The sequence below is a fragment of the Pleuronectes platessa genome, chromosome 14, assembly GCF_947347685.1.
Source record: "Pleuronectes platessa chromosome 14, fPlePla1.1, whole genome shotgun sequence".
NCBI lineage: Eukaryota > Metazoa > Chordata > Actinopteri > Pleuronectiformes > Pleuronectidae > Pleuronectes > Pleuronectes platessa.
Window position 1 is genome coordinate 3,116,436 of NC_070639.1, and position 25,832 is coordinate 3,142,267.

Here is a 25,832-nt window from a genome sequence, read left to right on the forward strand (position 1 = left end):
TTCGAGTTGTTCTCTGGGAAGTTTATTGAGTACTATCTTGCAACCGAGTCTAATCAGTCCAAATTTCAAGCTAAATTGTTCTGTGTTTTTGCGTCATCCTGTTAACAAACTACGGTGCAGCTCTAGCTGCAATTTTCTGTAGGAACCCAACCCTGAGCCCAATGAAGTTCAAATTTGCTGTGCTGAGTTTGTGTTACCCTGTACCTGACACACATGGTTGTTGTGCTGTGTATACAAATCAGGTCGATCTTCAAGTGACAAAACCTTAATATTATTTCAAATTTTTTGTTACAACCGGCCTGATTGGACATGTCCTGACAGCTTGGGTATCCACACCCACCAATCAACCAACAGTGGGAACATGAGACATTGAGTGTCATTAATATAAACAAGCAGGTTCTTTATTAGTAAAGAGTAACAAACCAGCAGGTCTTAAGGAACAAGAGGAAGCAGCTTATACAGCAGTTTGACATGAAGTCAACAGTAAAACGTTTCAACACGGTCCAGATGGAACAGCACATTCAACAGGGCGGAGCCACCACAGTGCTACGTGGCTCACCAAGCCATGACAGATGCATTGTGGGAGTGGGACTGAGTCGACACTGGGACAATAAATCAGAAGTTTTAACTCTTCTGAGACAAAGAACTGAAGTTCTGTCTGAAACATGCAGGGATGTGATTCTTTTCTTTGTTAAATGCTCTCTGGAGGATTCTGGATAGAAATAAAACTAAACATTGGGACAGGGTTAGAATCCCAGGTACATTTACATCTTTACATGAGTCATATTTACATTATATTTGTATATGATCCAAAAATTCAAAACAAGTTAAGCCTGACATGCTATAAGGTGAATATTTTCAGCCAGAGTAGCCAAACCAGAGAGGAGTGCCTCCTGAAAATTAAATAATTGCAGATCCCCAAAGTGAAGCCAAATCACCTTCATCGCCTGCTGGAAGCTGGATCCATTATAGGCCGTAAGCCTTCCTCCTCCATGTGAGCAGATGGGACATGGACCAAACTAAAAAGTCAATCTTCAAGTGCTAATTGTTCCAGTAAGTTTGGTTTTAATAAGTTATTTTGTTGTGAAATGTCTTGACAGCCCAAGCTGAGTTGTGATTGGTCGAGTGAATTTATTGGCAGAACCTGGATACCATGGCTCCACCCCCCCTGATCACTACTGTGCAGACCGTGGGTAGAAAATACGCACAAGAATGCTGAACCTTTGTTTTGTATTTTAGCTTCACTGTACAACAGGATGAAGTAGAGACACGTCGTCCATCTTACATCAGTCGATGCTTGAGAAGTATTTTTGCTGCACCTTCAGGTGACGTGATTCAGGACCTAATTTGCTGGAACATCCTCTGTAGTGAAGTTTCTTGTCGTTTAGACGACTCCTTCTTCATAAAGTTAAAATTCAGCCTCGGTTGCTGTGCAGTGTAAAAGAATTGAAGCAAACCAGAATGTGGAGCTTTTCAGGTTTTAAACAGATCTGTTATTTTACATACTGTACAATACTACTGCATTCTCAAGTTTTAATATTTCTTCCTTTTCTCCATTTACAAGCTGTCACCTCGGCACAAGTTTAAATCCAAACAAATAAATAAAAGGTTTCACATGAATTTAAAAAGACAAAAAATACAGACCTCAGTCGAACTTAAACATTCTGGTGAACTGAACATGTTTTCAGGCTGGGTTAGACCTTATACATCACGAAGACCCCGTGTATTTCAGTGAAATACTAAAACACAACACATGTACTTCTTCAGCGTAAATGTAAACTGAGGTCACATGTAGGCTCTTTTGTCGTGAGACCAAAGCTGCGAAGTCTGATCATTATGTTTTTATTCTCCTCTCTTCGCTTATTGTGTTTTCTACTTATTGACTTAGTGTTCAGATTTTGAAATGCTTTCACTGGAAACCCTGCGCTCACACTCAAACAGCTCCTGCTTGAGCTCAAACTGAGTGCATGCAGGTGTTTGTTGCTTGCACTCAGATTTCTTTATCTTCAGCTCTTGTTGTGTTCATGCTGCTTTTATGCACAAATGAAACTTCTGCCACATTTGACAGATTAAATTGTCCCCCCCACTCGTGGATCGATGTTAACTTTATCTATGAGAGACGTGTTAGGGTGGTTACTTTAACCGGATTAATGCACTGTTGCCCCCCACCGCTTTATAATAAAACCATCTTCGTAAATAAAGCTAAAGCTAAACAGGGGCTACCTGAGTGCAAGTGCATGGTTTTAAGATTAAGCATTATACAATCTGAATGTGAGATCAATACGTTTAATAAGCGTACTTATATATTCACAATAATCTGTGTCTTACCTAAAAATGTATTGCTCTGTAGCCTTTTTTTCACAGCCAGTTTTAGTCGAATAAATGAAGCAGAAATAAGATGCCCGTTTGCCTCCCGGGTTTGTACTTATCCAAATCAGCTGCCCAGGTAAACACAAACGACTACACTTGCAGATGTGTAATGATGTTGTGTGAGGCCATCAAAGTGGCTCACATTTTCACATTTTGCGCCCCTTCCTGCACAATATATAAATGCCTAATATCGCAGTAAGCTAAATGCTAACTGGGTAATTGGAGGTGCAAAAAGATGTGAAAGCATTTGGTGAAAGCAGAATACATCACCTATGATGGCTAAACACATTCTACAAGAAATTACAATCATCAGTAGAAACGGGACAGTGAAACATTATCTGCTGTCCTCCAGCCACAGCAGCTGCTAAGTCGGAGCAATTTTACAAGCCAAACAAACGAGAACCAAACACGAGAGTCTGTGATTTTTCACTGTGGTTTTAGACAAATGTACACACAATAGGGATTGAGTTCATTTCTCACCTCCACACCAAATGTTGATGGACTTCTAAACCATCCCTGGTGATTTAACATGCAGGTTTTCCCTGATTATACTACTAGCTAAGTTCTTGTAAACAGTGATACGAACTAATTGTGTTCCATCGAGCAGATTTCAGCCTCCAGGTTTCCCCATGTGGTCAGAGATCCAACGTTAAGTACAGAAGTCCTGAGTGTCAGGGTGACACCGTCCTGGTGGTGATGCCGCTGGTACATTCGAGCCAGTTCATCTTGTTTCATGACAGTTTAGTCCAGTGCAGATAAGTCCGAGCAGGGCACTGTTCAGAATGTAAACTCTGCTCCTGCTCACTTCAGCAGTACCTTATTGAATTGTTTGACTTCATGTTCTGGTCCAGGTCACGACTTCAAATATGAGGCATGATCAACCTTAGTCCTAACATAAATAAACATTCAATAAATAAGTCTGATAAATAATAAGTATATGATAGAAAGGTCCAAAGCAGATGCAACCAAGGAAGCTGTTGTTGTTGGTGGTTTAGGTTTCAGGACCTGTGACGGACAAGACGAGTACAACATCCCCTTAAGTCCTGGTTTCTTAACTGAAGACATTTAAGATCTAAATATTTTTTATTTTTCTGTTTAAAAGAAAATTCCCACAATAACCAAACTGAAACAAACAATGAGAAATGACTGATGGCAAGATCTTGTTTCATATTCCCTCCTTGATGAATCACCTCATGGTCAACACCACAATTAGTTAAACATTCTTGCTTCTGGGTGAAATGGCAAATTCTCACAGAAACCATTGAGCTCATTTATGCTCAATGTTGAGATTTGTAAACTGAAAAAGTCGACCTTCATTTAGTCCACATTTGTTTACATCTTCAGGGAGTTTACTACTACTTTCTTGATGTTGATGCAAAAATTTCTCATCATACTGTTGATACTAGTAAACGTATGATTACTAGTTGACTTTTTTTCCCCTTAAGCTACCCCCCCAGGTTTAGTCTCTAAAGGCTAAGAATCACGTCAGTACAGTTGGGCAAGGCATCGAACTCTGACCCTGCTCACCTCACTATGTAGCCAGAGAAAGAAAACCAACATTAAAGGCTTTTTAACTACTCTAACACTTATCCTGGATCTTAATTTAGCTCAAATTAGACAACAGCAGACACTTTAATAACATAATTCATCACAGTGTTTAACCAGATTTGCTACGAACTCACTCACTGATGTCAGCCGCTGGTCACGCATACATCAAGCCAGTTATTTTGTTGACAAAACAGAGTGCCTTATTGGTTTGAAACTTTCCATTACTTTTTAGCCTGTTCAGGTAGATTATTTTGGCCAGTTGGCTAGTGAGGATGCCAACAGGCCAAGTGTCCCTGAGCATCGTGTCTAAGGTTGAGGAAACAACCTTCATCAGATCTAAGTTAAGGTTTAGCTCCACATTACGGATTAACAGACCGTTATCTTTAATAAATAAAAAAATGTATCTGTAAAAATAAACAATTTAATGTAAACAAAATCAAACACGTTGCCATCATGCTTCTTCACAGTGGTTATTTTCCTCAGAGCTACTTCTGTAGGTTTGGTAGGGCAGATTGATACTCTGTGACAAAAGACTTGATGAAATGTTGGTCAAATGTAAATAATGCGCAGCCATAAAATCTAAAGACTTTCTTTGCTCAATAGATTTGGACCAAGGAAAGATAATTAAATCTTACTCCAAAGGCACCAAATCCTTTTCCCACTCAGAAAGTATAAAATACTCAAGATGATTAAATGCTTAAAGTATATTGTGATGTCATTCCTGGTGGTCACACATGGTTTGTTCTCGGATGTTCGGACACTCAGATCTCACAGTGTGTTGCCCATGCTGCTGCTCACCAGCCCTTTGATATTCGTGATGGGCCTAACATCATGCAGCTGTTTTCTTCGGTCAATGAATGTGGCAAGCCGCGTTGTGTCCAGGGGTGTCTTGGAGTACTCCCCGCCATGTGCGCCCCCACGACCCACCCACGGATGCTGCAGACAGGAAGAAGCACTCGGCCTCTTCCTCTGATCCTGCTGCAGCACCGACGTCACAAAATCCCTTGCCGCCTGACTCACATCACGGAAGTAATCGTCCGGGAAGCAGAAGTCCAGGCGGCAGATGTTGACGCAAGTTTCCTCTGGAGATTCATCCAGAAATGGGGAAACGCCGCTGAGCATCACGTAAGCCAACACGCCGATGCTCCACACGTCTGTCGCAACAGAGACCGGTGTCCCACGGATGAGCTCAGGTGCGGCAAACTCTGGGTTTCCAAGCAGGAGGTGGACGTAACGGCGGTGGGCGGACAGCTGGACAGCATCGCCAAGGTCAATGAGTTTAATGCACGGGGTGGGAGAGTGAAGGTCGACCATGATGTTCTCAGGCTGAAGAGGAGACAAACAGGATTCAGACAGATGGAATAACAAGTCCATATAAAGTTAAAATAGTCATTATTCATTTAGAGCACACGTGTGGTTCTGACCTTGAGATCCAGGTGCGCTACTCTGCAGGTGTGAAGGTGCTGCAGCGCCTCGAGTGTCTCTCGGATGAAGAATGCCACCTTCTCCTCCATCAGCTCATCGTGGGCAACAAGGTAGTCAAGTAGACGACCATCCTCCAGCCTGATTCGCACAAATAAAGTAACGTTAAGGTTTTTCAGCTCCTTAGCTACGCAGGATAGTCCACTAGCTAAAATGGCTGAGGTGTTAGACCGCCAGCTCGCTAGGTAGAAAAAGCAAAAACAGAATCTTTAGTTGACATGTCAGACTTACAGCTCGAGGATCAGCATAAATGAATTGGGAGACTCGTATGTGTCCAACAGAACCACCAGCTGGTGATTCTGTGCGTGCCGCAGGATGTCCGCCTCATGAGCCGCCTGCTCCTTCTTTTGCATCTTCTTACTCACAAACTTCACGGCAACCTGGACAGAAAAATTACAAACCGGCTTTATGGTGAAACAGAATACGAAAAAATATATGTACTAAAAAAAATGATAGAATAACCCTAGAATAATCTTAAAACTTCATCATTTATCTTCTTTGCCTGGTACTTAGTATAGAAATGTAAACCTTACTGAACACTAAATCGACCAGTTGTATAATTACAAACTATACTGAAAGATAAAAATGTATGGGATACGTATACAACTACAACCCTAAATAATACAATACAAATAATATTCAACTTTTGAAAAGGAAACAAAAATAAACACTTCACCACACTTCACCACGCTTCAGCTGTGTGTGAGGACTCACCTCCTTCTTTGTGGGCTTGTTGAGACATTTTCTCACTACGGAAAATCGTCCCCTAAAAAAACAGACGTGGCCACAAACATGAAAGAATGTAAAAAGGTTGAATATCTCAAACAGATATTCACATCGGGCCGATAATCAAGTTTGTGTTGTTTGATGCGTTTTTCTGAGGCGACAGTTTACCTTCCAATCTCACAGATCTCAGAGAAGCTCGAGTCAAAGTTTTCCTTCCACTGGATTCCTGTAACGTCGTATCCAGAGTCTGAACACAGAAGCAGGATTGAAAGATTAAACCATTTTCTTTTCTAACATAATCTCAGCATGAGGATACTTTGAAATTAAATAATTCTTAGATTAATTTCAATCTCATTAGTGAGCTATTGGTTGTGATTAGCCTAGGTTAGCGTACATACGACATATATAACAGCGAACTGAGTATCATATTGTAAATAAGTGGGCACGAGATGTTTTGGTCACGTACACTGCTTATAAACATATTCTCGACCAGCAGCGGGGTCTCCACTGGTTGTTTCTAAAGAACTAAATGAGAAAATTACTCAAGATTGGTGATTTCTTATTTCGAAAAATCTGGTAAATCGTTTCCAGTCTTTATTCTAAGCAGGGTGCATTATGTCCCTGCACAGACATTTAATTAAAGGGCCCATATATTACATCTTTCTGGGACTTAAAGGAGACATATTATGCCCATTTCACCACAGTTGATATGGCTCCTTGGGGTCTTAATGAAATGTCTGTAACATATTTTGGTCAAAAAACCACAAGGATCATTTAAAACAGCCCTCAGATTGACCTGTTTTGAGTGCCTGCCACCCCCCCCCCCACACCCACACACACACACACACACACACACACACACCTTAAATCTCCCCTTAGCATATTTAAGGTTGTTAAAATCATTTTAAGTCACTGTCCTACACATTTCTGTATCTGTTTGTTGTGTTTCTTCATTGAAAATACAATTTTCAAACTACTACACCTTCTGATAAAGATGTACATTATTTAAATACATGCATTAGATATGTGTGTATACACTATAATTGTATGTGTATATTTCTTCATACAGGGCATATATTCTGAGCGCACACACACACACACACACACACGCAAACACATCCAGTTTCACGTCTTAAATCTACCCTTAGCATATTTAAGGTTGTTAAAATCATCTTAAGTCACTGTCCTACACATATATTTCTGTATCTGTTTGTTGTGTTTCTTCATTGAAAATACAATTTTCAAACTACTACACCTTCTGATAAAGATGTACATTATTTAAATACATGCATTAGATATGTGTGTATACACTATATAATTGTATGTGTATATTTATTCATAGAGGGCATATATTCTGAGCGCACACACACACACGGATCGTGGAGGGGCTACAGCTCTGGAGGTTAACACTGCTGCAACTTTTGTGGCGAAATGCACTTAAAACCCCGGGTATGAGTTAATTGAGCAACGGAGGTGGCAACGAGCTAATGGTGACCGGCACCAGTGCGTGCAGCTCGGGGTGCATGGAGCAAATCTGTACGGGCCACAAAAGTTATAAGGCGCAGCTCTCTCCCCCCCTCCTCCTCCTCTGCTTCGCCGCCCGGTCATCACAGGAGAGGTTGTCCGCTGAGCGAGCGCCAAAGCACGGGTACAATGCAGCCGGAGACCGGGACTGCAGTAAAGTGAGCCGTTATCTGGGAAGACACGTTCCGGTGCTATTTTCTAACAAAGCTCCACAAACAGCTGTTTTAAGTTATACCTGCTGTTTCAACCGGGCGACACACACAGAAGCAACGACTCGGGTTAGCCTCACGGCCGGGGTTCCACATGCAGTACTGCTCTAAATACGTTCACAAGCAGCCATTCCAGAAAGTGATGCAACTTTAAACAAAAACTAATAGCCAACTGTTGAAGACACTCACTGCGACACGCACCGTCAACGCTCCCCTGTCCTCGGGGGGGATCAGTCAGGCGGCTACTGCTAACCGTAAACAAAAAACAGCGATAGGTCCACCAGAAGCGAGCCGCAGACATGGGTCCAGCAGCCCAACATCACCTAACGAGCCCCAGCTGAGGAGGGGGCTTTGGCATGTGACTTACCCCGACCGCAGGCTCTGCTTGTCGGCCAGATCTCCGCTGCTTCCCGGGTGGGCTGCCACATGCAATACTGCTGTAAAAACGTGCACAAGTAGCCATTTGATGCAACTTTAAACACAAACTAACAGCAAGCTAGAGTTAGCTCCCTGCTGCTAACCGTAAACAAACAGCGATAGGTCCACCAGAAGCGAGCCGCAGACATGGGTCCAGCAACCTGACATCCCCTAACGAGCCCCAGCTGAGGAGGGGGCTTTGGCATGTGACTTACCCCGACCGCAGGCTCTGCTTCTCGGCCAGATCTCCGCCTCTCACCCAGCTCACCGGCTGGTTAGTGTCCCCCCTCGGCTAGCTTCCCAGCTAACACCCGCAGCCTCGAGCTGAGGAGGGTGCTGTGGCTCGTAATGTAACCCGGTCTCCTCCTCCACCAGATCTCCGCCTCCGGGGGGGGGGGGAGGGGGCTATGCCATGTAAACCGAATGTGACGTCAATTCTGATCGTATTCCCATTCGACGCACTCTATGGTATAGTTTCTTACATAGAGGAACCACAACAAATCAAGGGAGTTGTTTTTTTCCAGAGTTTTTGGGACGGTAGACATGCCAGATACCCACATTAACGTGTAGAAGCACTGCAAAAGTGGATTTTTCATAATGTCCCCTTTAATTTAAGGTGTTGGTACCTCTAAGATGATATATCAGTAGTTAAAAGTAGAAATAACTGCTGCAATGTGTATTTCCAAGTCCTCTACTGCTTCTCTCTGGAGCTGCAGACAGGACAGGCTGTTTTCGCCTGCCTCTTGAGCCCCTCTTGTGATTGGCTGACTGCACTTTGAGTGACACTTGACCAGACCTATCACCGGTCTCATTCTGGCGCATTAACTCTGGTAAACACAACTGAAAGTCACGTCATATTTGGATAAAGCTATAGAAGAACAGTCACATATTTACAGTCGGCTACAACACGATGTTTCTGAACGTTAAGTTACATCATCGTCATGCTTGTTCAAGTTTTAGCTGTACAGTCCGCCAATGTAGGAGTAACGTCCCGAGTTACAGTCCGGAGTTTCACAACGGAGTTTCAATGTGGACTAACGCCTTCGAGCAGTGGTGGTGGGTTCAGAGATAGGACTGGGTGGGGCTGATAAACAAGTGGCATCCTGAATGATATCATATTGCGAGAGAGTACGAGATGTTTCGATAACATATATCTGAGTCGCTGAGTGAAAAAGTTTGAGGAATGACTGTTTTCATACTTTGAGGGTCCCTACTGACCCCCTTCACGTCATTACAGATAGTAAAAGCCCAGAAAATGCATTTTACACGATATGGGCCCTTTTACACCTTTATTTCATTTTGTGGATATATCCCTTAAAAGGTATTTTAAACTCTTTATTGACGTTTCGTTGGCTCTAGTTATAAAAGAGTATGAGCTGCAGACTTACTGCTGCTGGGCAGTGTCACCATGTTGGAGGGCTCAGACGGCGGCCCAACCCCCCAATGGTTGGAGGCTCGTACTCTGAACTGATAGTGACCTCCAGGGATCAGAGCGTCGATCTGAACACACTCCTCTCTGCTGCTGGCCACTTGCTGCCATAGCAACGAGTCTGCAATAGAAGAGTGAGAATGATCAGAATACTTTATTTAATTCCCAAAAATACCCACCCACACCCAACCACACCCACACACACCTTCCTGTCTGTACTCCACAGTGTAGTTGCTGACGGCACAGTGGGCAGATGAAGTCGGCGGTGACCAGTCGATCATCACCGCCGTGCTGCTGGCTTCCTGTGCCACAGGCCGCCCCGGAGCTAATGGGATACCTGCAAGGAGGCGAGAATAATCTCTCAGTACCGTTACAGTTGAGTCGCTGCTGGTCAGAGCCACTAAATGTAACTGTAACTCAGGTGCATTACCTTGCACTTTAATAGAGGCGGAGGATGAGGCAGAGCCGTGGTCATTAACAGCAACACAGGTGTAGATCCCTGTATCCTGAGGCATCAGATTGCAGATCTTCAACAAGATGTCCCCCGTGTCCCTGGAGAGGAAGACGAAGGTGAAGGGATGGAGGACAAGATTCAGAAAAGATGGAGAAGGATAATATATAGTGTGTACAGCAGGAAGTAGTCTAGAAGTTTACGGGAAGGGAGCAGGATGAGCAGGAATTGCGTTACCTGATGTCGATGGTGAAGCGGCTGTTGCTGGTCACTGGGTTCTGGTCGGGGCCCTTCAGGGTGACTGAGGGTTTGGGTCGTCCACAGACTTTGCCGCACAGGACGACTGTTTCTCCAAATGCACACACCACGTCTGACAGCGGGACGAGGAACTCTGGAGCCACTGGACAGAAGAAACACATACACATGCTTAGTCTTACTAGCTGTGATAAAAGCTGTTGAAACACTTTGATTTAGTGAATAAAACTGCACAGCCCCGACCACAAACATTGAGATGGTTGGACATTTTTCATCTGCGTTTGTATGTCTGTTATGTAGCAGGAACTTGGAAGAATGTGGTGTGGGTCAGGAAAGATGCCGTTGAATTTGGGTGTGGATCCAGATCAGGATGCTTTTCACACCCTTTCATCATGTAGATAGGAAATGTATACAGCATGATCGCACTGTTGACAATGAGAACCATAACACCAAACTTATCGACCCACTATTCCACACGTCTCTCACAAACATTTCATCTAATATGCTTCACACATGTTAGTGGGTGCAGTGCTAAACACGCACAATATGAACATAATGTCCAATATTGATAAAAATTCAATGATCAGGTGACCAGTACTCTTTAGTCGTCATTGAGGGCGGGGCAGGGTGCCTTCAGTCTGTTGACCTAGTTCAAAATATCTTCTTCTACGTCCTCGGATAAACAAAAGTATAGAAGCGTAGGCTAATACATTTTTATATATTGGTATATTAGGCCGTTGTTTTCTCATGTTTCTTACCTTCCTGGATGAAGTTTGGGTTGAGAAGCTGGAAAACAGATGATGTCCAAGTCAAAGTTTTGCTTAAAGGTTTTTAGTTGGGAATCCTGACACACGTCAAAGTAAACTGAGCTCCTCATGATAAACATAATAATAGTTAAGATATTTAGTTTTCGACACATGAAACAGTGCGGCTGCATTTTGTCGTCAACAGTACAGTTTATTATAAATTATGTTATTTCTGCTGTTTCTGACTTTTCCTAAGTTAAGTGACACAAACATAGTGTGCGACGTATCGTACCTCCATGCCGGTCTTTGGGACGAGGTCATCGTCACAGTCCGACTCATCTGACGTGTCCTGGTGGAGAACGAACGCAGAGGAGGAAGAAGAGGAAGAGGAATAAGAGAGGTAGGTTAAGAATGGGATGGAGTGAAGGCAGCAGAGTGCAGATTTGGGACCAGGAAAGAAGGAAAGAGATTAGAAAAATCAAAGGAAAAAGGAAAAAGGAAGGAGATGCAAGAAATGATAAAGGAGTGAAGGCATGCAAGAGAAATTGAGGTAGTAAGCTGAGAGGAGGCATAAATAAGGAAAGTTCTGGAGGGAACTGCAGCGAACCTACTGTTAGTGACTGATACTCACCTGGGAGCTGCTTTGGTTTGAATCTCTTTAGGACCTTTAATATATTAACTAGCAGCAGCAGTAAATGTTCACTCGGCTCTGACACTCTTGACATTATCCTGTGCTTCAGTCTCAGATCTGCACCTGCTTAGTTTCATGAAGCAGCATACAACCACAGCTCAGTGTTGAATTATTTTAGCATCAGCACTTTAATCTTCAGAGTCAGAGGAGCTTTGACGCGGGAATTTAGGCCTTATTGTGCTTTGAATCCAGGAACGTAGAAATTGTAGAGCGAGTGTTGAAAAACATTAAACAATTTCTCAACTTCCAATTTCTGGCTTTGACACAAAACAATCTTGATTTTGTTTCTGCAAGAGAGTTCAAATGCTTTTTTTCTTGATTTTGTTGTATGTATTAAGACTAAACTATTAATAATTTCTTACTGACTGTTGTCTGTAGAAATAGTTCAATTAGTTTCATTTCATGATGCAAATAGAAAAAAGTGATGTTCTACAGAGGCAGGAACAAATGCTTTGTTTGTTGGAAATCTGTTTCTTTTCACAGCTTCAGGATAAAACTTCAACATTTGTTTCAAGTTTTTTTAAAGTGCATTTTTTTTGTACTTTTGCTCTGAAACATAAATTGTAACATGAGCTCAAGTTTTTACCTCAAGTGAGTCACAGAAACATCATCTTAAGATTTTCATTTTGACTTTGTAGACAATGTTACATCCAAACACTTTCATGTTAGTTCACTACAAAATAAAAACAGAGTTAACAAGATGCAGAGCAACGTAAAAACTAATCCAAGTCACCGGGTTCTACTTCTACCCATGCACAGCGAGGGAAAATAAATCAAACAACACGAAAAACACAATAGACTTTATTTTTCAATCAGTGCGGTTGAATGTTGTCAGGTAAAATAAATAAAGATAAAAGATCAAATAAAAAACACTTGCAGTGTTCTCAACCGGTTCTTATTTACATGTGTGGAAATAACATTTCCATCTTTATTTCTGTGTGTGATTATGATCCGACTTTAATCATCGTAATCCAACCCCCGCTTTCTCTAAACCTTGTGGCTCCAGTAACACCAGGATTTAAATTTAACTGAGATTTTTAACTTAGGAAATGTACGGTGGCCTGGGAGAGTTACACAGAATGCAGAAGCCACAACACATGAGCTGAGGCTGAATTTGAAGGCCAATTGTGTCACAGTGGCATGTCTCCTTTGAATGTGGCCAATTAATGGATCCAAGGGAAGGATTAGACCAACATATCCCAGGATCTTTTATTTATCTAACAAGCTAGCTATCTGGGTGGCTGAGCGGCTCAAACTAGCCAAGGAAACAAACATTACAGCTTGTGACACAAAAAGGAAATCTGTCTCATTTCAGTCCAGCCTGCCCAGTGTGAGGATGCTTTCTTCATGCCCGACATTGAGACACAGCGAATGGCAATAGAAGACATGTGAACAGCGTCATGGCAACAGATGTCATAATCCGTTTTCACCCATTTGCTTTGTGTTTGGCTTTTGCATTCTGTTCCACACTTCTTGGACATAAATGCTAAGTGGATTTGATGCATTCAGTGCATTTGATAAACAGTCACTCAGTTGCCTGCAGGTCGTCACAACACTTCCATCACCATCAAAAAATATGCTAATTATCTCTGATTCGGAATTGGCTGCAGAGATCCAGAAAATTCACTTTCATGAGCAACCTTTTGGTTGAGTGAACGTTGGTTTAAACTAACGCAGGTTGAGAACTGCTGCTGTGATCAAATCAAGACACCCAAAAAACGACTGTGCGTGTTGGTTGGTTTGCACATACACACACACCCACACAGTTTAAGAATCAAAAATGAAAACCAGGTTGGGGGAGGGTGGGGAGCTAGGTGAGGGGGTTTTGGCACACACATATGACATCACCAGCGTGCGCCGTTGACCTACGTTACTCACTTTGCCCTTCACCCCCGTGGCGGGGGAGGCTATAGGGGGAGGGGGCGTGGTTTCTTTGGGTTTACGGAAGAGGCCGTTCTCGTGACCTCTGACCCCAAAGGAGGTGCCATCCTTGGCTTCGGCGCGCTTCCGGGCACGCAGTGTGTTCCACGACAGAGACTTCCTGTACGGTACAGGAACGAGAAACGTCAAGCAGCCAATCAGAGGGAAGCTCAGTGGCGTCCAGCTTAGTCTGGCTGCAGAGGCAACATGGCCGCCAGATCACAACTTCACATTCTGACCACTGACACCATTTAGTGACTCGGATGTGTGTTTGTGATTTGATATAATGTTTCTGTCGTTATGGAAACAAGGCTTGATTTTCTAATGCAGAGATCAGGTGTCATCATTTACATATATTAAGTATAAACAGCATTTAAACATTTAAACTGTCATCATATATGTTGTTTATGTATAAAACCGTTGCAAATAGAAGTGTTAACATGTCTTATATTGTTGTTTATTTTATTATACATTGTATTGGATATTGGTTTTATATTATTAAACTTATTGTGCATTAAAACCAAACAAAATATGTCTCATAACAACATTTTTGTTCCATTTGGGTCAAACTAGTGAGTGACTGGTTCCAAGTTAGAACTATATTTGACAAGTTGTCATTAAACTGTTGATTCTGGTTGTGTCATTATCTAAAATACTCAGCCTCCTTTACTTTGAATATTGGTGTTTTTTTAAATGATTATATTGATTAATCTCACAATTTTGTGAAATTATCTTATTACACTGAATGCAGAATTTTTCATAATTTTGAGAACATTTCTTATAATTATAACTGTAATGAGTAATTGAAAGAGTTGTATTATGTCCATAGGCAGAACATCTACATCTTGTATCACTCATATTCCTATAAGCTTATTTAATGGTGACCTTAAATTAATTAATAGGAAATCATCTGAGTTACCTTTGACCTCCATACTTCCCCCGTGACTTGTGTAAAATGTGTCTGTCTGTACAATCTAAACGTGTGAGTCTTTCTGGGTTGCTGTAGCAGAGGGTTGTGAGTGGGTTGTTGTTGCCTGAAGCTGCAGCCAGACTCTTCTGGTCCATTTAGATTCAACAGGAGGAGGATAGAGCGACACTGGGCTGACTTTATTCAGAGACAGAGAGGAGAGAGAGACTGAACTTTAAGACTGGAATAAAGAGAGAGAGACACACATAAGTGTAAATTATCTTCTTCCAACACAAGCAGGGAAGATGACAATGAGAACATTTTCAACCCTTATCCACTTGTGTTTCCTGTGCTAATGACTTATAATATACATGAATATTTGTTTCAAAAGATAATTTAACATCTCCTTTTGTTAAAACTGAAAACTAATTATTTTATCAACTTCTTCTGAGTTCCATGAAGGTAAATACAAGTTATAGAATGACTAGTCCAAGCCTTACTGTAATAATTGCTGTCACATTTTAAAGCTGTTAAATATAAAATAATGACCTCATCTCATTTTAAAACAATCCAGGACACCTTAAGAGGCTTTTTGGTTGTTAATGACTAACAGTTCTGAAAACTGAAGAGGCATCTTCTAATTTTTCACCAGTTTTATATTTGTATCTTGTGGAGAATCAGACCATTGGTTAGTAAAAAAAAACTAAAACAAAAATATCAAAATAAATATTACTACAACAAGAACAAATACAAAAAGTTGAAATCAATCTTACAACAAAAAAAGTGGAATTTCTTTTTTGATATAAATCTTTTATCACTTTAGAGGCTCGTCTGAAATAGATAAAATCATTCAAATTCTGGCTCTTCAAACCTGCCTAATTCGCAACTAAATCACTCCATCTAGTGGTGTAATAGTGCACACAGAAGTAGGCAGAACGCTCAGTGTCACATTTGCTGTTGTAGTTTATTTACAAATATTAAAAACTACAAACTGTCAATCATCTTCAGCCTAACGCAGAAGAAAACAACGTCACCTTCATGTTGCTTTGCTAACTCATGCTCAAGTCCAAAAGGTTTATTTTACATATTTAAAATACATTTAAAATCATTATCATTCCACTACCAACAGTACAATGCTGACCGTTGCCATTAAATGAAACATATTGCACAGCCTGACTTCATATTTTTTCTTCATCTTAAATAGTGCAAAAGGGATTTTTTTTTAACAGGAATGTTCTAGAGCTTCAGTCGAAGAACCGAAATTTACTTTGTACAGTGAACTGCCGACATAATAAACAAAATCAAAATGGAGGAAAAGAGTCCAACTTTGTCCGTAAAATAATAATAACAATAATAATTACAAGGCAGAAAAACAACGACAAACAACAACAAGAGGAATAAACACAAATTTCTGTATAGATTGCCACAGACAACAAAATAAATCTTCTCCACTGCGGAGAACGGGGCTGAGTCCACCTGAATGCCCCAGGTGAGCGATTATTCGTTCCAAAAAACAGTGAAAATAATAAGTAATTTACAAAAAAGAAAGAAAAAAAGTGTTAGAAACTGAAATAAGAGTGTCTGGTTTTAGCTCCACGTAAGTGTCAACGGTTTTATCTTGTGTTTCCAGAGTCACCTACAGGTTACAAGAATTTCTATCCAGTCTATTCCTGCAGGAAAACTCTTCAGTTCTCGTTTACATGGACACTTGTCAGAGTTTGTGTGTGTGTGTGTGCGTGTGTGTTTTTGAGTTCATGTAGTTGCCACAGAGCCGTCAAGTGACAATGGCTCCAAAGCTGCTTGATGGACAGTAGGAGACCAGATCAGTACCTTTTACCTCCGAGGAGCAGAACATCAGGAGGAGAAAAAAAAAGAATCTCCCATGAGGTCCAAGAGGGAGGAGGAGAAGGAGGGAGGGGATAGGGAAGGAGGGAACAATGAGTTAGGAGGGGAGGGAAGAGGCTGTGAGTAACGAGGGAGGGGTGCCGACTCCAAAAAATATGGGGAGGCAGCGTTTTATCGCCTCATTTGTCATCGAGCCAGAAGTGCGTCTGTCTGCGGGGAGAGAAGTGCTGGGTGGGTTGGATTGTGGTGGGGGGACTTACTTGATGTTGTTGGCATTGGCCACCGCCGCTGAGAAGGAGGAAGTAGAAGAAGAGTCTTTTATGGACTTTGTGGCTGGGCCCAGGACGTGTCCTGGCACCCAGCCCTCAGCGGCGGGCGACTGGCTGTTGGCGGGACGGTAAACAAGAAACATGTTCTGCTGGTTATTGGCCAGGATCTGCACCCCCTCCCCCTGACTGACGCAGATCTCATTCTCCTTGAGCGCTGAGTAGTTCTGAGTGACCAGCATGGTGGAGGAGACGCCGTTGCAGCCGCCGTCGCTGTCCTGAGGAGGAGGAGGAGTAGGAGGAGGGTAAAGGATGAATTAAGGAAAACAGGAGATGGAGGAGAAAGGGGAGGAAGAGAAAATGAGGATAATTGAGGATGAGGACAACATGAAGGTGCGACTACGTGGGTTGGATAACAGTCCAGCTGCAGCCGACCTCAACCTGAGAAGGAGCAGAGGGAGGCCAGGAGCAAGGAGCAGGAGAACAAAGGACAACAGCGACCTGTTCACTTTATTTTCATTCCAAAAAATGAGGGTATAGAAAACCTGTATTGTCATTCTATCATAAAATGATAAAAATAACTAATGTCTGGAAATAACTTTCAGAAGAATCTGAATCTGAAATGCTGTCCTGGTTATTCTGGATAATCCACAGTAAAAAAAAACATTTGGATGTAATTGAGATTTTTAAGGTTTTCATTCTGTCCAGATTTAAAAAGAAACTAGTGGAGAAACTATAGTCTAGGGACATTTATCCAAAAGTGAGCAGAACTGTTCAAAGTAGGCCAAGTCTGTCCAGTGTGTTCTGTGTGTATAAACCTGAACAGTATTCTGCTACACCTGCAGTAGCCCAGATTTTAACCTTAGCTTTCAGGAACAGGTTCCAAACTGAGCAAAGAGAGAAAGTGCATCATGGCCTGATTCTCTAACCTGCTCCAGATTTAGGCCAAAAAAAAAAACAATATGCAGAATTTTGTATTCTGAATTAGTAGAATTTAGTTCCCATTTATCATGTGTGTGCAAGCTTTTCATCGAAAACTCACCCTGGAGTCAAAACACGACGAACCACCGTTGGAGGTTGACACTTTCATCTGGCTCCTCCCTCTCTCTGTCTCCTTGTCACAGAGTCCGACAGTGGAGGACGGCCGGCTGTGAGAGGACATGCTGGGCCGGTTCCCAGAGGACGAACGGTTTCTGGTCAGTGACGAGGAGCCACCTCCTGCGCCCTTCTCTTTCTGGTACTCAATAGGAGACTGGAGAGCTACAATCACACACAGACAGAGCATTTAGATTTCTCTCTTGTTGGGTTTCCTTCTCTGGGATTACAGTTTTGGAGAAAGTGAAGGTTGTAGGTTGAACTGAAGGGATCAGTCTGCTGTCCCTTTTTGGCCGAAAAAAGAGTAAAGGTCGTGCATCAGAGGTTTATATTCGGCTTTTGTTTCCCTCACCAGACAGGAAGTTGCACTGAGCGTCCAGAACTTCCTGGATGTGTTGGACCCAGATTTGCTTGATGTCTACGTTGGCCGCCTGCAGAGTGAAACGCTCAGATGAGCCGCGACATGACATGACGAACTTGCAGGGATCGTTCTCCACACTTTCCTCCAGACCCAGGTACGACACCTGAGGAGGAGAGGAGCAGCCTGGGTGATAAAAGTTTATAGACTCGTAGAACACAAAACTGTGTTGAAGGTAAATATATTTTTCAGCTATTAGTTATTCCTCATGGATGATGAACCCTATCCTCTGTTTACCTTGATGCTCTTCTTGAACTGGTATCTTTGCGTGGAGGATCCTTTCCTGAGCAACTCACTGAAGATGACGATCTGCTCAAAGAGGAAAACTCGTCGTTCTTTCGAGCGCGACAAGACGCCGGCGTCCTGCTCCGTCACAAAGAAGGTCTCCTGCTGCAGCAGTTTGCCCTGACTGGTCAGTTTACCCTGTAAGGAGACATGGTCGTGGTCAATGACTCGTTCAGACCTGTTGATGTTTCATGGTTCTGTGTGCAAACATTTAGATGATCAAACCTCGTATCCCTGCAGCCGACCCAGATTCATCATGTCATTACAAAGCTTAGGAACCTGAGACATTAAATTTACGGCTTTCTGTAAGAGACAGACACAAAGAGATTAACAACCATGTCAGCGGAAGAAAAATAAATCAGCCTTGGTTTCAGGCTTGGATGTAACATCAACTGTACATGTGTCTTATAAACTGATATTTTTGCACTATAAAAAAAAAGTGCTTTTACCTCAATTTGTTCACAGTCAATTCCTGCCTTTAAGCTGTACTTCAGGAAGTCCTGAGAAGAAATATGACGACAACATAAACGTTTAGCCCAATTTAAATCCAGTTCATGATAGATTCAATACAGTTTACCCTGAAGGTCAAACAAACAAATGTGTCAGGCAAAAAACTCCAATAACATTTCAGTTAAATGTATTTATAACGTTTCTATCAATAACCAACATGGGAAATTAAGATCTCAGTCTCAATCATTTTATATATTATTTAATTATCGTTTTTGCACTTACAATGTATTAAAAGGAGATTTTTTGCTGATAAAAAGTCTGTCTGTGAACTCAAACCATTGTTCCTGATTGTCGCATGTGGAATACCTTCAGTAGCAGCTGGTATTTGGTGATTCTCTGTATTGGTTTAATGAGGAAGTCACTGAGGCTCAGTCTGGACTGGATCTCCTGCTGGATTCCCTGCAACACAAACACCAAAAGCATCATAAAGCTTCTGTTTCATACAAGTTTCTCTCATACTCAGTGTTCGCTCAATTAACATCACATGCACCAGAAAATATAACAAAACTGACTGGAATCCTTAGATAATACAAAAACACTGCTACAGAAACCATACATTTATATAATTACAGAGCTGGAAGTCTCACAAGAGGATTTCTGCATCCTGGACTATGACGATGCCTTTATCAAAAAGAAAGACCAGAACGGCAAAAGGACACAAAGTGTTAAAGCATCACTTACATCAAAATATGTGTCATATTCTGCTACGATGAACTCGGACTTCGGCTTATTCTGACAATAAACCACGTACATGTGGAGTCTTCTTTCCTGCAACACAGACACATGCAAGTTATTTAATCAAACATATTGTATATATTGTATATAATGAATCGTCATATTGTCGCAGCGAGCTAAACTCACGTGTTTGATGAAGAGCTCAGCCAGGTGGTCATTGTCCTCAAGACATTTCTCCAGCTCTCCTACGAAGAAACTGACAGAGACAGAAGATGGATGTTATTCGTCAGCCCCTGTTTGGGGCCAGTTCCAGTTTTTGGACACCGATGTGGAGCTTACTCTCTGTGCCAGTCGAAGATCTGGTGGATGTTCCCGAAGACGATTCTGTCTTTTCCTTTCATGTCCTCGGGAATGCCCTTCTCCTCCATTTTCTTCATGAAACTCTGTGGGGTCAGAAAAGGTCAGTTAATGATGATAAACAACATACAGAGCTTCTGGTATAGGTAGCTTGGCACCTCCTACTTCAAAAAAGAAGTAGAAGTTTTGTTTTGTTGTTTTTTTGTCCAGGTTACAATTTTTTGAGGTTCCATGTTCACTTGGAATTACTTCCAGTCTTTGCCAACAAAGATGTTGTGAGGCCACATTGACCTTTACCTTTGACCACCAAAGTCTAATCATTTCCTGTTTGAGTCCAACGAGACATTTTTTCCCTCATGATATCAAACTAAGAATGGGGAGGTCAACCTGGAAACTAAAAATGAACATAAAGAAAGACACAACAGTGACAGTGTTGTCACGACAATACCACAGCACAGACTCAGAAGTGAGCGTCTCACCTCCACCACGATGCCCAGGTCTTTGACGTAGTCCTTCTCTGTCTGAATCAGCTCGTTCAGAACAAACCTGAGCAGAAGAAGACATATCTCTGTAATATCATCTGTCAGCCTCTTCTCCTGCTGAAGAGACACACTAAAACTGTGCTTGTGGTGAAGACAAAGCACTTGTATATCTAATGTTAATATTACTTGGTAAAAGCTGTAGTAAAAGTACTAATGTTAGAATTTGTAGTATGAAAAGCAGCAGCAGAGGCAGTAATGGTAACACGCTTCAGTACTCACATTCGTCCTCTCATAGCTTTGGCTATTTGCTCCAGCTCGGGGTTCCGCGGTTGGACGGGAGTGGTTTGTTCGGGCGGAGAGATCGAGGAGAAACCAGGGTACGCTCCTGGTTCCAGAGTCTGAGGAGAAAAGGGTCAATGTTATGAGAGGATCACAATTGGGAAAAGCAGCTCAAATACCAAACTGACATCTAACTGAAATACTCTTTTCACGCCTCATACAACATTTATATAAAACATAAACATCAACTTATCTAAGAGCATTTTACAATATGAACAATACTCCAATCCTCTGTCTTTAGACGTTAAATAAGAAGAAAGCTTCATTTAAATAAACCCTCTAACATTGGAGTGATGAGATTATTTCATGTGACAGCAGAGGGCAGCAGTCACATGAATATTCTATTTAAAATGTCCACATTTCCATGTTTAATATTCCAGTGTGTGTTTGAACAGCAAACAAGCAACACTGGACACTGTGTGTGAAGGCAGGTTTTGTTCTGTTCGATTATTATATCATAAAACGAAGCTCTTCCAGCTGAGTGTGCCCGACTCCACCTGCAGGTGGATCACAGACTTCCTGTCTGACAGGAGGCAACGCGTGAGGCTGGGTAAGTAAGTCTCTGAATTCAAATCCATTAGCACCGGTTCCCCTCAAGGCTGTGTTCTTTCACCTCTTCTCTTCTCCCTGTATACCAACAGCTGGACCTCCAGTCACCAGTCCGTCAAACTCCTTAAGTTCGCGGATGACACCACCCTCATTGGGCTCATCTCTGGTGGGGATGAGTCCACCTACAGGTGGGAGATTGACCATCTGGTGACCTGGTGTGATCAAAACAACCTGGAGCTCAACGCTCTGAAAACAGTGGATTAGGTTGTGGACTTCAGAAGGAACCCAGCCCCACCCACCCCCATCACCCTGAGAGACGCCCCAGTCGTCACTGCGGAGTCCTTCCACTTCCTGGGCACCATCATCTCCCAGGACCTCAAATGGGAGCTGAACATCAGCTCCATCACCAAAAGAGGTCAACAGAGGATGTACTTCCTGCGGCAGCTGAAGAAGTTCAACCTGCCAAAGACAATGATGGTGCACTTCTACACCTGCATCATGGAGTCCATCCTCACCTCCTCCATCACCATCTGGTTTGCTGCTGCCACCGCTAACGACAAAAGGAGGCTGCAGCGGATCATCCGTTCTGCTGAGAAGGTGATCGGCTGCAATCAGTCATCTCTACAGGACCTGTTTGCCTCTAGGACCCTGAGGCGTGCAGGTAAGATTGTGGCTGATCCCTCCCACCCGGGTCACAAACTCTTTGAGGTTCTTCCCTCCGGCAGGGGGCTGCGGTCCATCAGGACCAAAACCTCCCGCCACAAGACCAGCTTCTTACAGGCTGCAGTTGGCCTTATCAACAAGGCCCGGGACCCCCACCTGACTCTGACTTTTATTCCGCCCCCACACCTCAAGGATGTGTTAAATTAACACATTATATTATACTATATTATACTGCATTACATTGCTATGCAATCTGACACTGTTCACTGTCTTGCATCTTGCATTTCACTTTTTACTTCACTTTTTATATCTTTTATTTAATATACATATTTTATTTAGATATGTTTTTCTAAATAAATGTTACTTTGTATAAATATTAGAGAAAGGGAGTAAATAAGAGGTAAACAGTGAGTAAATATATATTGATTCTTTTTATTGCTTTTCTTATGTGTGTTGTATTTATTGTGTTTTTATTTTTTTATGTTTCTATGTTCATTGTATGCACCAATAACCAGAGCAAATTCCTTGTAGGTGTAAACCTACTTGGCAATAAATACTTTCTGATTCTGATTCTGATTTGACAGGGCCTCTCTTTCACGGTGCTTTACAGAGTTGGAAAAAAACTAAAAAGGATAGAAAATAATAATAGTAGTAAATGCAGGCTAAATCTCCTCGTCTCATACAGTCGATTCCAAAGTTCTACTCAAATACAAAATAAAACTGAAGTTACTACAGGAAAAATTTGTCAAAAATAGTATGGCAAATGAAAGGGGCACGTCTAAATGTTCAAGTTAAAAGCACATTTTGAAAAGCAGGTATGGGGGCGGCTGTGGGTTAGGATGTAGAACGGGATATCCACTAACAAGAGGGTTCGATCCTCGTCTCCCCCATTCTGCAGGCGTCTAAATGTTTTGGTTTGTACCCTTTGGAGTAAATCTGTTCACACATCTGTCACCAGCAAGTGTCCCAAACATGCACACAATCGTACACACACACACTCACCATGTTGGTTTTAACCAGTTTTTCTATGGCGCTAACCAGCTCTGCAGCGCTGGGCACCTCAGAGGACGACTGCAGAGATGTTAGCAAGGATGAAGACTGAGAGGAGGAGGGCAGAGAGTGACGTTAGAGGGATTGGAAGTAAAGGAGAGAAGGCAGGGAGTTGTAAACAAAGTCATGGCAGGAAAAGAAAAGGGATAAACAGCAGTGAAAGAGAAGACGTTAGTTAGAAGTGAAAGGCAGTAAAGCGGAGCTTCACATTACATAGATTTTTGTTGAAATTTAAATAGTAATTCTATAGTCTGCTGTAAATCTCTGACGCTGGAAGGTACTACTAAGCAAAACCTTATCAAATAACAATACGAAATAACAAGACATTTAGTTTTGGTACAAAGCACAGTAAAGAAAAATCAATGAAAACGGGCACAAACTCAGTTAAACTCAGATTAAATAAAAATAATATATTTAGAGGTGTCTTGAGATCTCTGGCCCCCTTTCACCTTATCATCCTGAGCTGAGTCCTTGATGATCTCCATGGGGGGAGGCAGAGGAGTGTGGGCCTCCTCGTCCTGCTCTTCCTCGCCACCGCTCTGAATCCCGGAGGAGGTCTTAGAAAGGAGGTTCCCATCCTTACTGAGGACCCTCTGTGGAGGAAAGACAAAGAATAACATCACTGATCTTGATTGTGATGAATGCCACACTCAATCATCAGTATTGTTTCTATTCAAATGGATTTTAGAAAATTCAAATTTCCTCTCCCCTAATTTTCCATGGAGTTTCCAAATCAACACGAACAGTGTGAGAGGATGAGTCATGTTTCCTCTGTAAGTACTTGGTAAACTTGTGACGAATCACTGATAAATAACTCCTCAGGGTTATAGTCAGATTTAATGAGTTGGGTCATTGGGTCTAGAGAGAAGAAAGAAGATTCTCTGAATTTGTGAGTTAACATTGAAAAACGCATTCCAATAAAAAGCTGAATTAAGGCTTTGAACTGTTCAAACCATATTTGTTGAATTAAAAACAAGTTTAAAGCACAAAAGAGGCATTAAAGAGGATGGGGAAATTAACAAAGTTTAGGAGGTGTTTCATATCCAAGAATAAACTTTTGTTTTTCAGTTTATTGTGTGGAATTGAATAGAAAAACCCGCCAATAAATCCTGATCATAAATACTGTGTTAAGTCTGTATTTAAAAAGAAAGCAAATAAATGTTAATGTTAAACTACAAATATAATTTATGAGCATTTCTGAAAATCTACAACTTCTTATCAGAGAAAATTATATGTGTGAATGTTTCCTCTTTTATTCCCTTGCACTCTCAGTTTAAAAGACAGCTGGAAACTTTTAAATATGAAGAATTCTAAACAGAGTTTGGTGAATTTGTCATAGCCGCAGCTCTATTGGTTCAGGAAGCTGAGTATTATAGGTAATATTCAGCATTCAGTTGCGTTTCAGTGAGTGCGATGACAAAGTCGGAGCTCCACTCAATACATTAATATATTTTTCTCTACATGAAAACCACTTCATCGCTCGGACAGAGAGCCTAAAATAATTAATCACCAATTGTGGCTGCAGAGGGCACTGCTGCTCAGTTGAAGTAAAAGTGTTGCTTTAATATCAGCGGTCATCAAAAACCATTGCACGTTTTATAACGTAATAAACAGCTGCTTTCTGGAATCCCATTGTTTACCTCATCAATGTTGTCATCCTGCAGAGCGAGGTCAGGCTGTCCGAGGTCGATACTCTTCCTGTTTTCCTCTCTTCCAGATCCTGGTCCTGTCAATCAGTCCAACACTTAATTTGTCAATAGATCACACGGACGTCAAAACCAAGTTGAATTAATGGATTCAAGGTGTTGAGCAGCCGATAGAGAACTAATTAAAAACTGAACATCTTCAGGCTAGATTTCCTGCTATTTTTCCTTATGGGGCTAAAATGACAGATGAAACACGTTTACGTTTTAGCTCATGAACCACAAACTGAATACATCCACACACAAAACATGGTTTTAAAAGTCCAACAGAGACTTGAAATGTAAATGTGTGTTACATTAGTGTTATTTACAAGTGTGTGAGCAGGAATTTAAATTTCAAAGCGTTTAGGAACTTGTGCAAGAAAAACAAACTGACATCATCCTCACTGTGGTGTCTGTAAAGTCTGCATGCCTGATCTAATGACACTTTGAAAATATGAGTGCAAACACGAATGCAATGTTGCTGAGCAGAGAGACACACGTTCCATGGTATCAGCAACATGTCATCACCGTGGTTGTGTACTTGTCTTTGTTTCTTACCCATCTTCTTCTGTTTGTTACTAGGGAGCTTCTTGACGGAGCTGCCATGGCTGAGGCGGCGGACTGGACTGGTCAGCCATTTTCTTAGAGTGTTTCCGGAGCGTTTGGGACCCGGGGAGCTGGGCTGCAGGGAGCTGAGGGACGGCTGCGGCTGGAGGTTCGCCACTGACTCAGTCTTCCCATCAGAGCTGCTGACTGGATAGTTTTCTGAAAGAAAAACATTACATTTTAAAAACGGATCTAACCAGGCGCATAGATGTTTCAGCTTGCCAGCATCACGTTTTGATTCTCGATACTCTCCAATAGCACTGTGAGATCCATGTGTTTCACAGAGACTTTTATCAGTTAAAAATCTCAATGGTTTGAACCAGTTTGCCCTG

At 41.9% G+C, this 25,832-nt stretch overlaps 1 protein-coding gene across 1 annotated transcript in view; it reads right to left on the minus strand.

Moving 5' to 3' along the window:
* Positions 1–1,464: 1,464 nt before the first annotated feature.
* The window catches only part of kalrna (kalirin RhoGEF kinase a), a 125,553-nt gene continuing 101,185 nt past the window's right edge, over positions 1,465–25,832 (minus strand). Inside the window, exons 41-68 of the mRNA XM_053439649.1 lie at positions 25,453–25,659; positions 24,850–24,935; positions 23,659–23,802; positions 23,162–23,257; positions 20,888–21,006; positions 20,606–20,672; positions 20,109–20,212; positions 19,956–20,025; positions 19,776–19,862; positions 19,401–19,493; positions 19,034–19,084; positions 18,810–18,887; positions 18,537–18,722; positions 18,234–18,405; positions 17,829–18,046; positions 16,781–17,064; positions 13,727–13,889; positions 11,450–11,506; positions 11,170–11,197; positions 10,394–10,556; positions 10,136–10,257; positions 9,911–10,042; positions 9,665–9,826; positions 6,295–6,373; positions 6,115–6,166; positions 5,632–5,780; positions 5,343–5,481; positions 1,465–5,244 (exon numbers count right to left, since the gene is read on the minus strand). Coding sequence (XP_053295624.1) covers positions 4,687–5,244; positions 5,343–5,481; positions 5,632–5,780; positions 6,115–6,166; positions 6,295–6,373; positions 9,665–9,826; positions 9,911–10,042; positions 10,136–10,257; positions 10,394–10,556; positions 11,170–11,197; positions 11,450–11,506; positions 13,727–13,889; positions 16,781–17,064; positions 17,829–18,046; positions 18,234–18,405; positions 18,537–18,722; positions 18,810–18,887; positions 19,034–19,084; positions 19,401–19,493; positions 19,776–19,862; positions 19,956–20,025; positions 20,109–20,212; positions 20,606–20,672; positions 20,888–21,006; positions 23,162–23,257; positions 23,659–23,802; positions 24,850–24,935; positions 25,453–25,659 — 3,866 coding nt within the window. The 3' untranslated portion in view covers positions 1,465–4,686. The remainder of the gene's footprint in view (positions 5,245–5,342; positions 5,482–5,631; positions 5,781–6,114; positions 6,167–6,294; positions 6,374–9,664; positions 9,827–9,910; positions 10,043–10,135; positions 10,258–10,393; positions 10,557–11,169; positions 11,198–11,449; positions 11,507–13,726; positions 13,890–16,780; positions 17,065–17,828; positions 18,047–18,233; positions 18,406–18,536; positions 18,723–18,809; positions 18,888–19,033; positions 19,085–19,400; positions 19,494–19,775; positions 19,863–19,955; positions 20,026–20,108; positions 20,213–20,605; positions 20,673–20,887; positions 21,007–23,161; positions 23,258–23,658; positions 23,803–24,849; positions 24,936–25,452; positions 25,660–25,832) is intronic.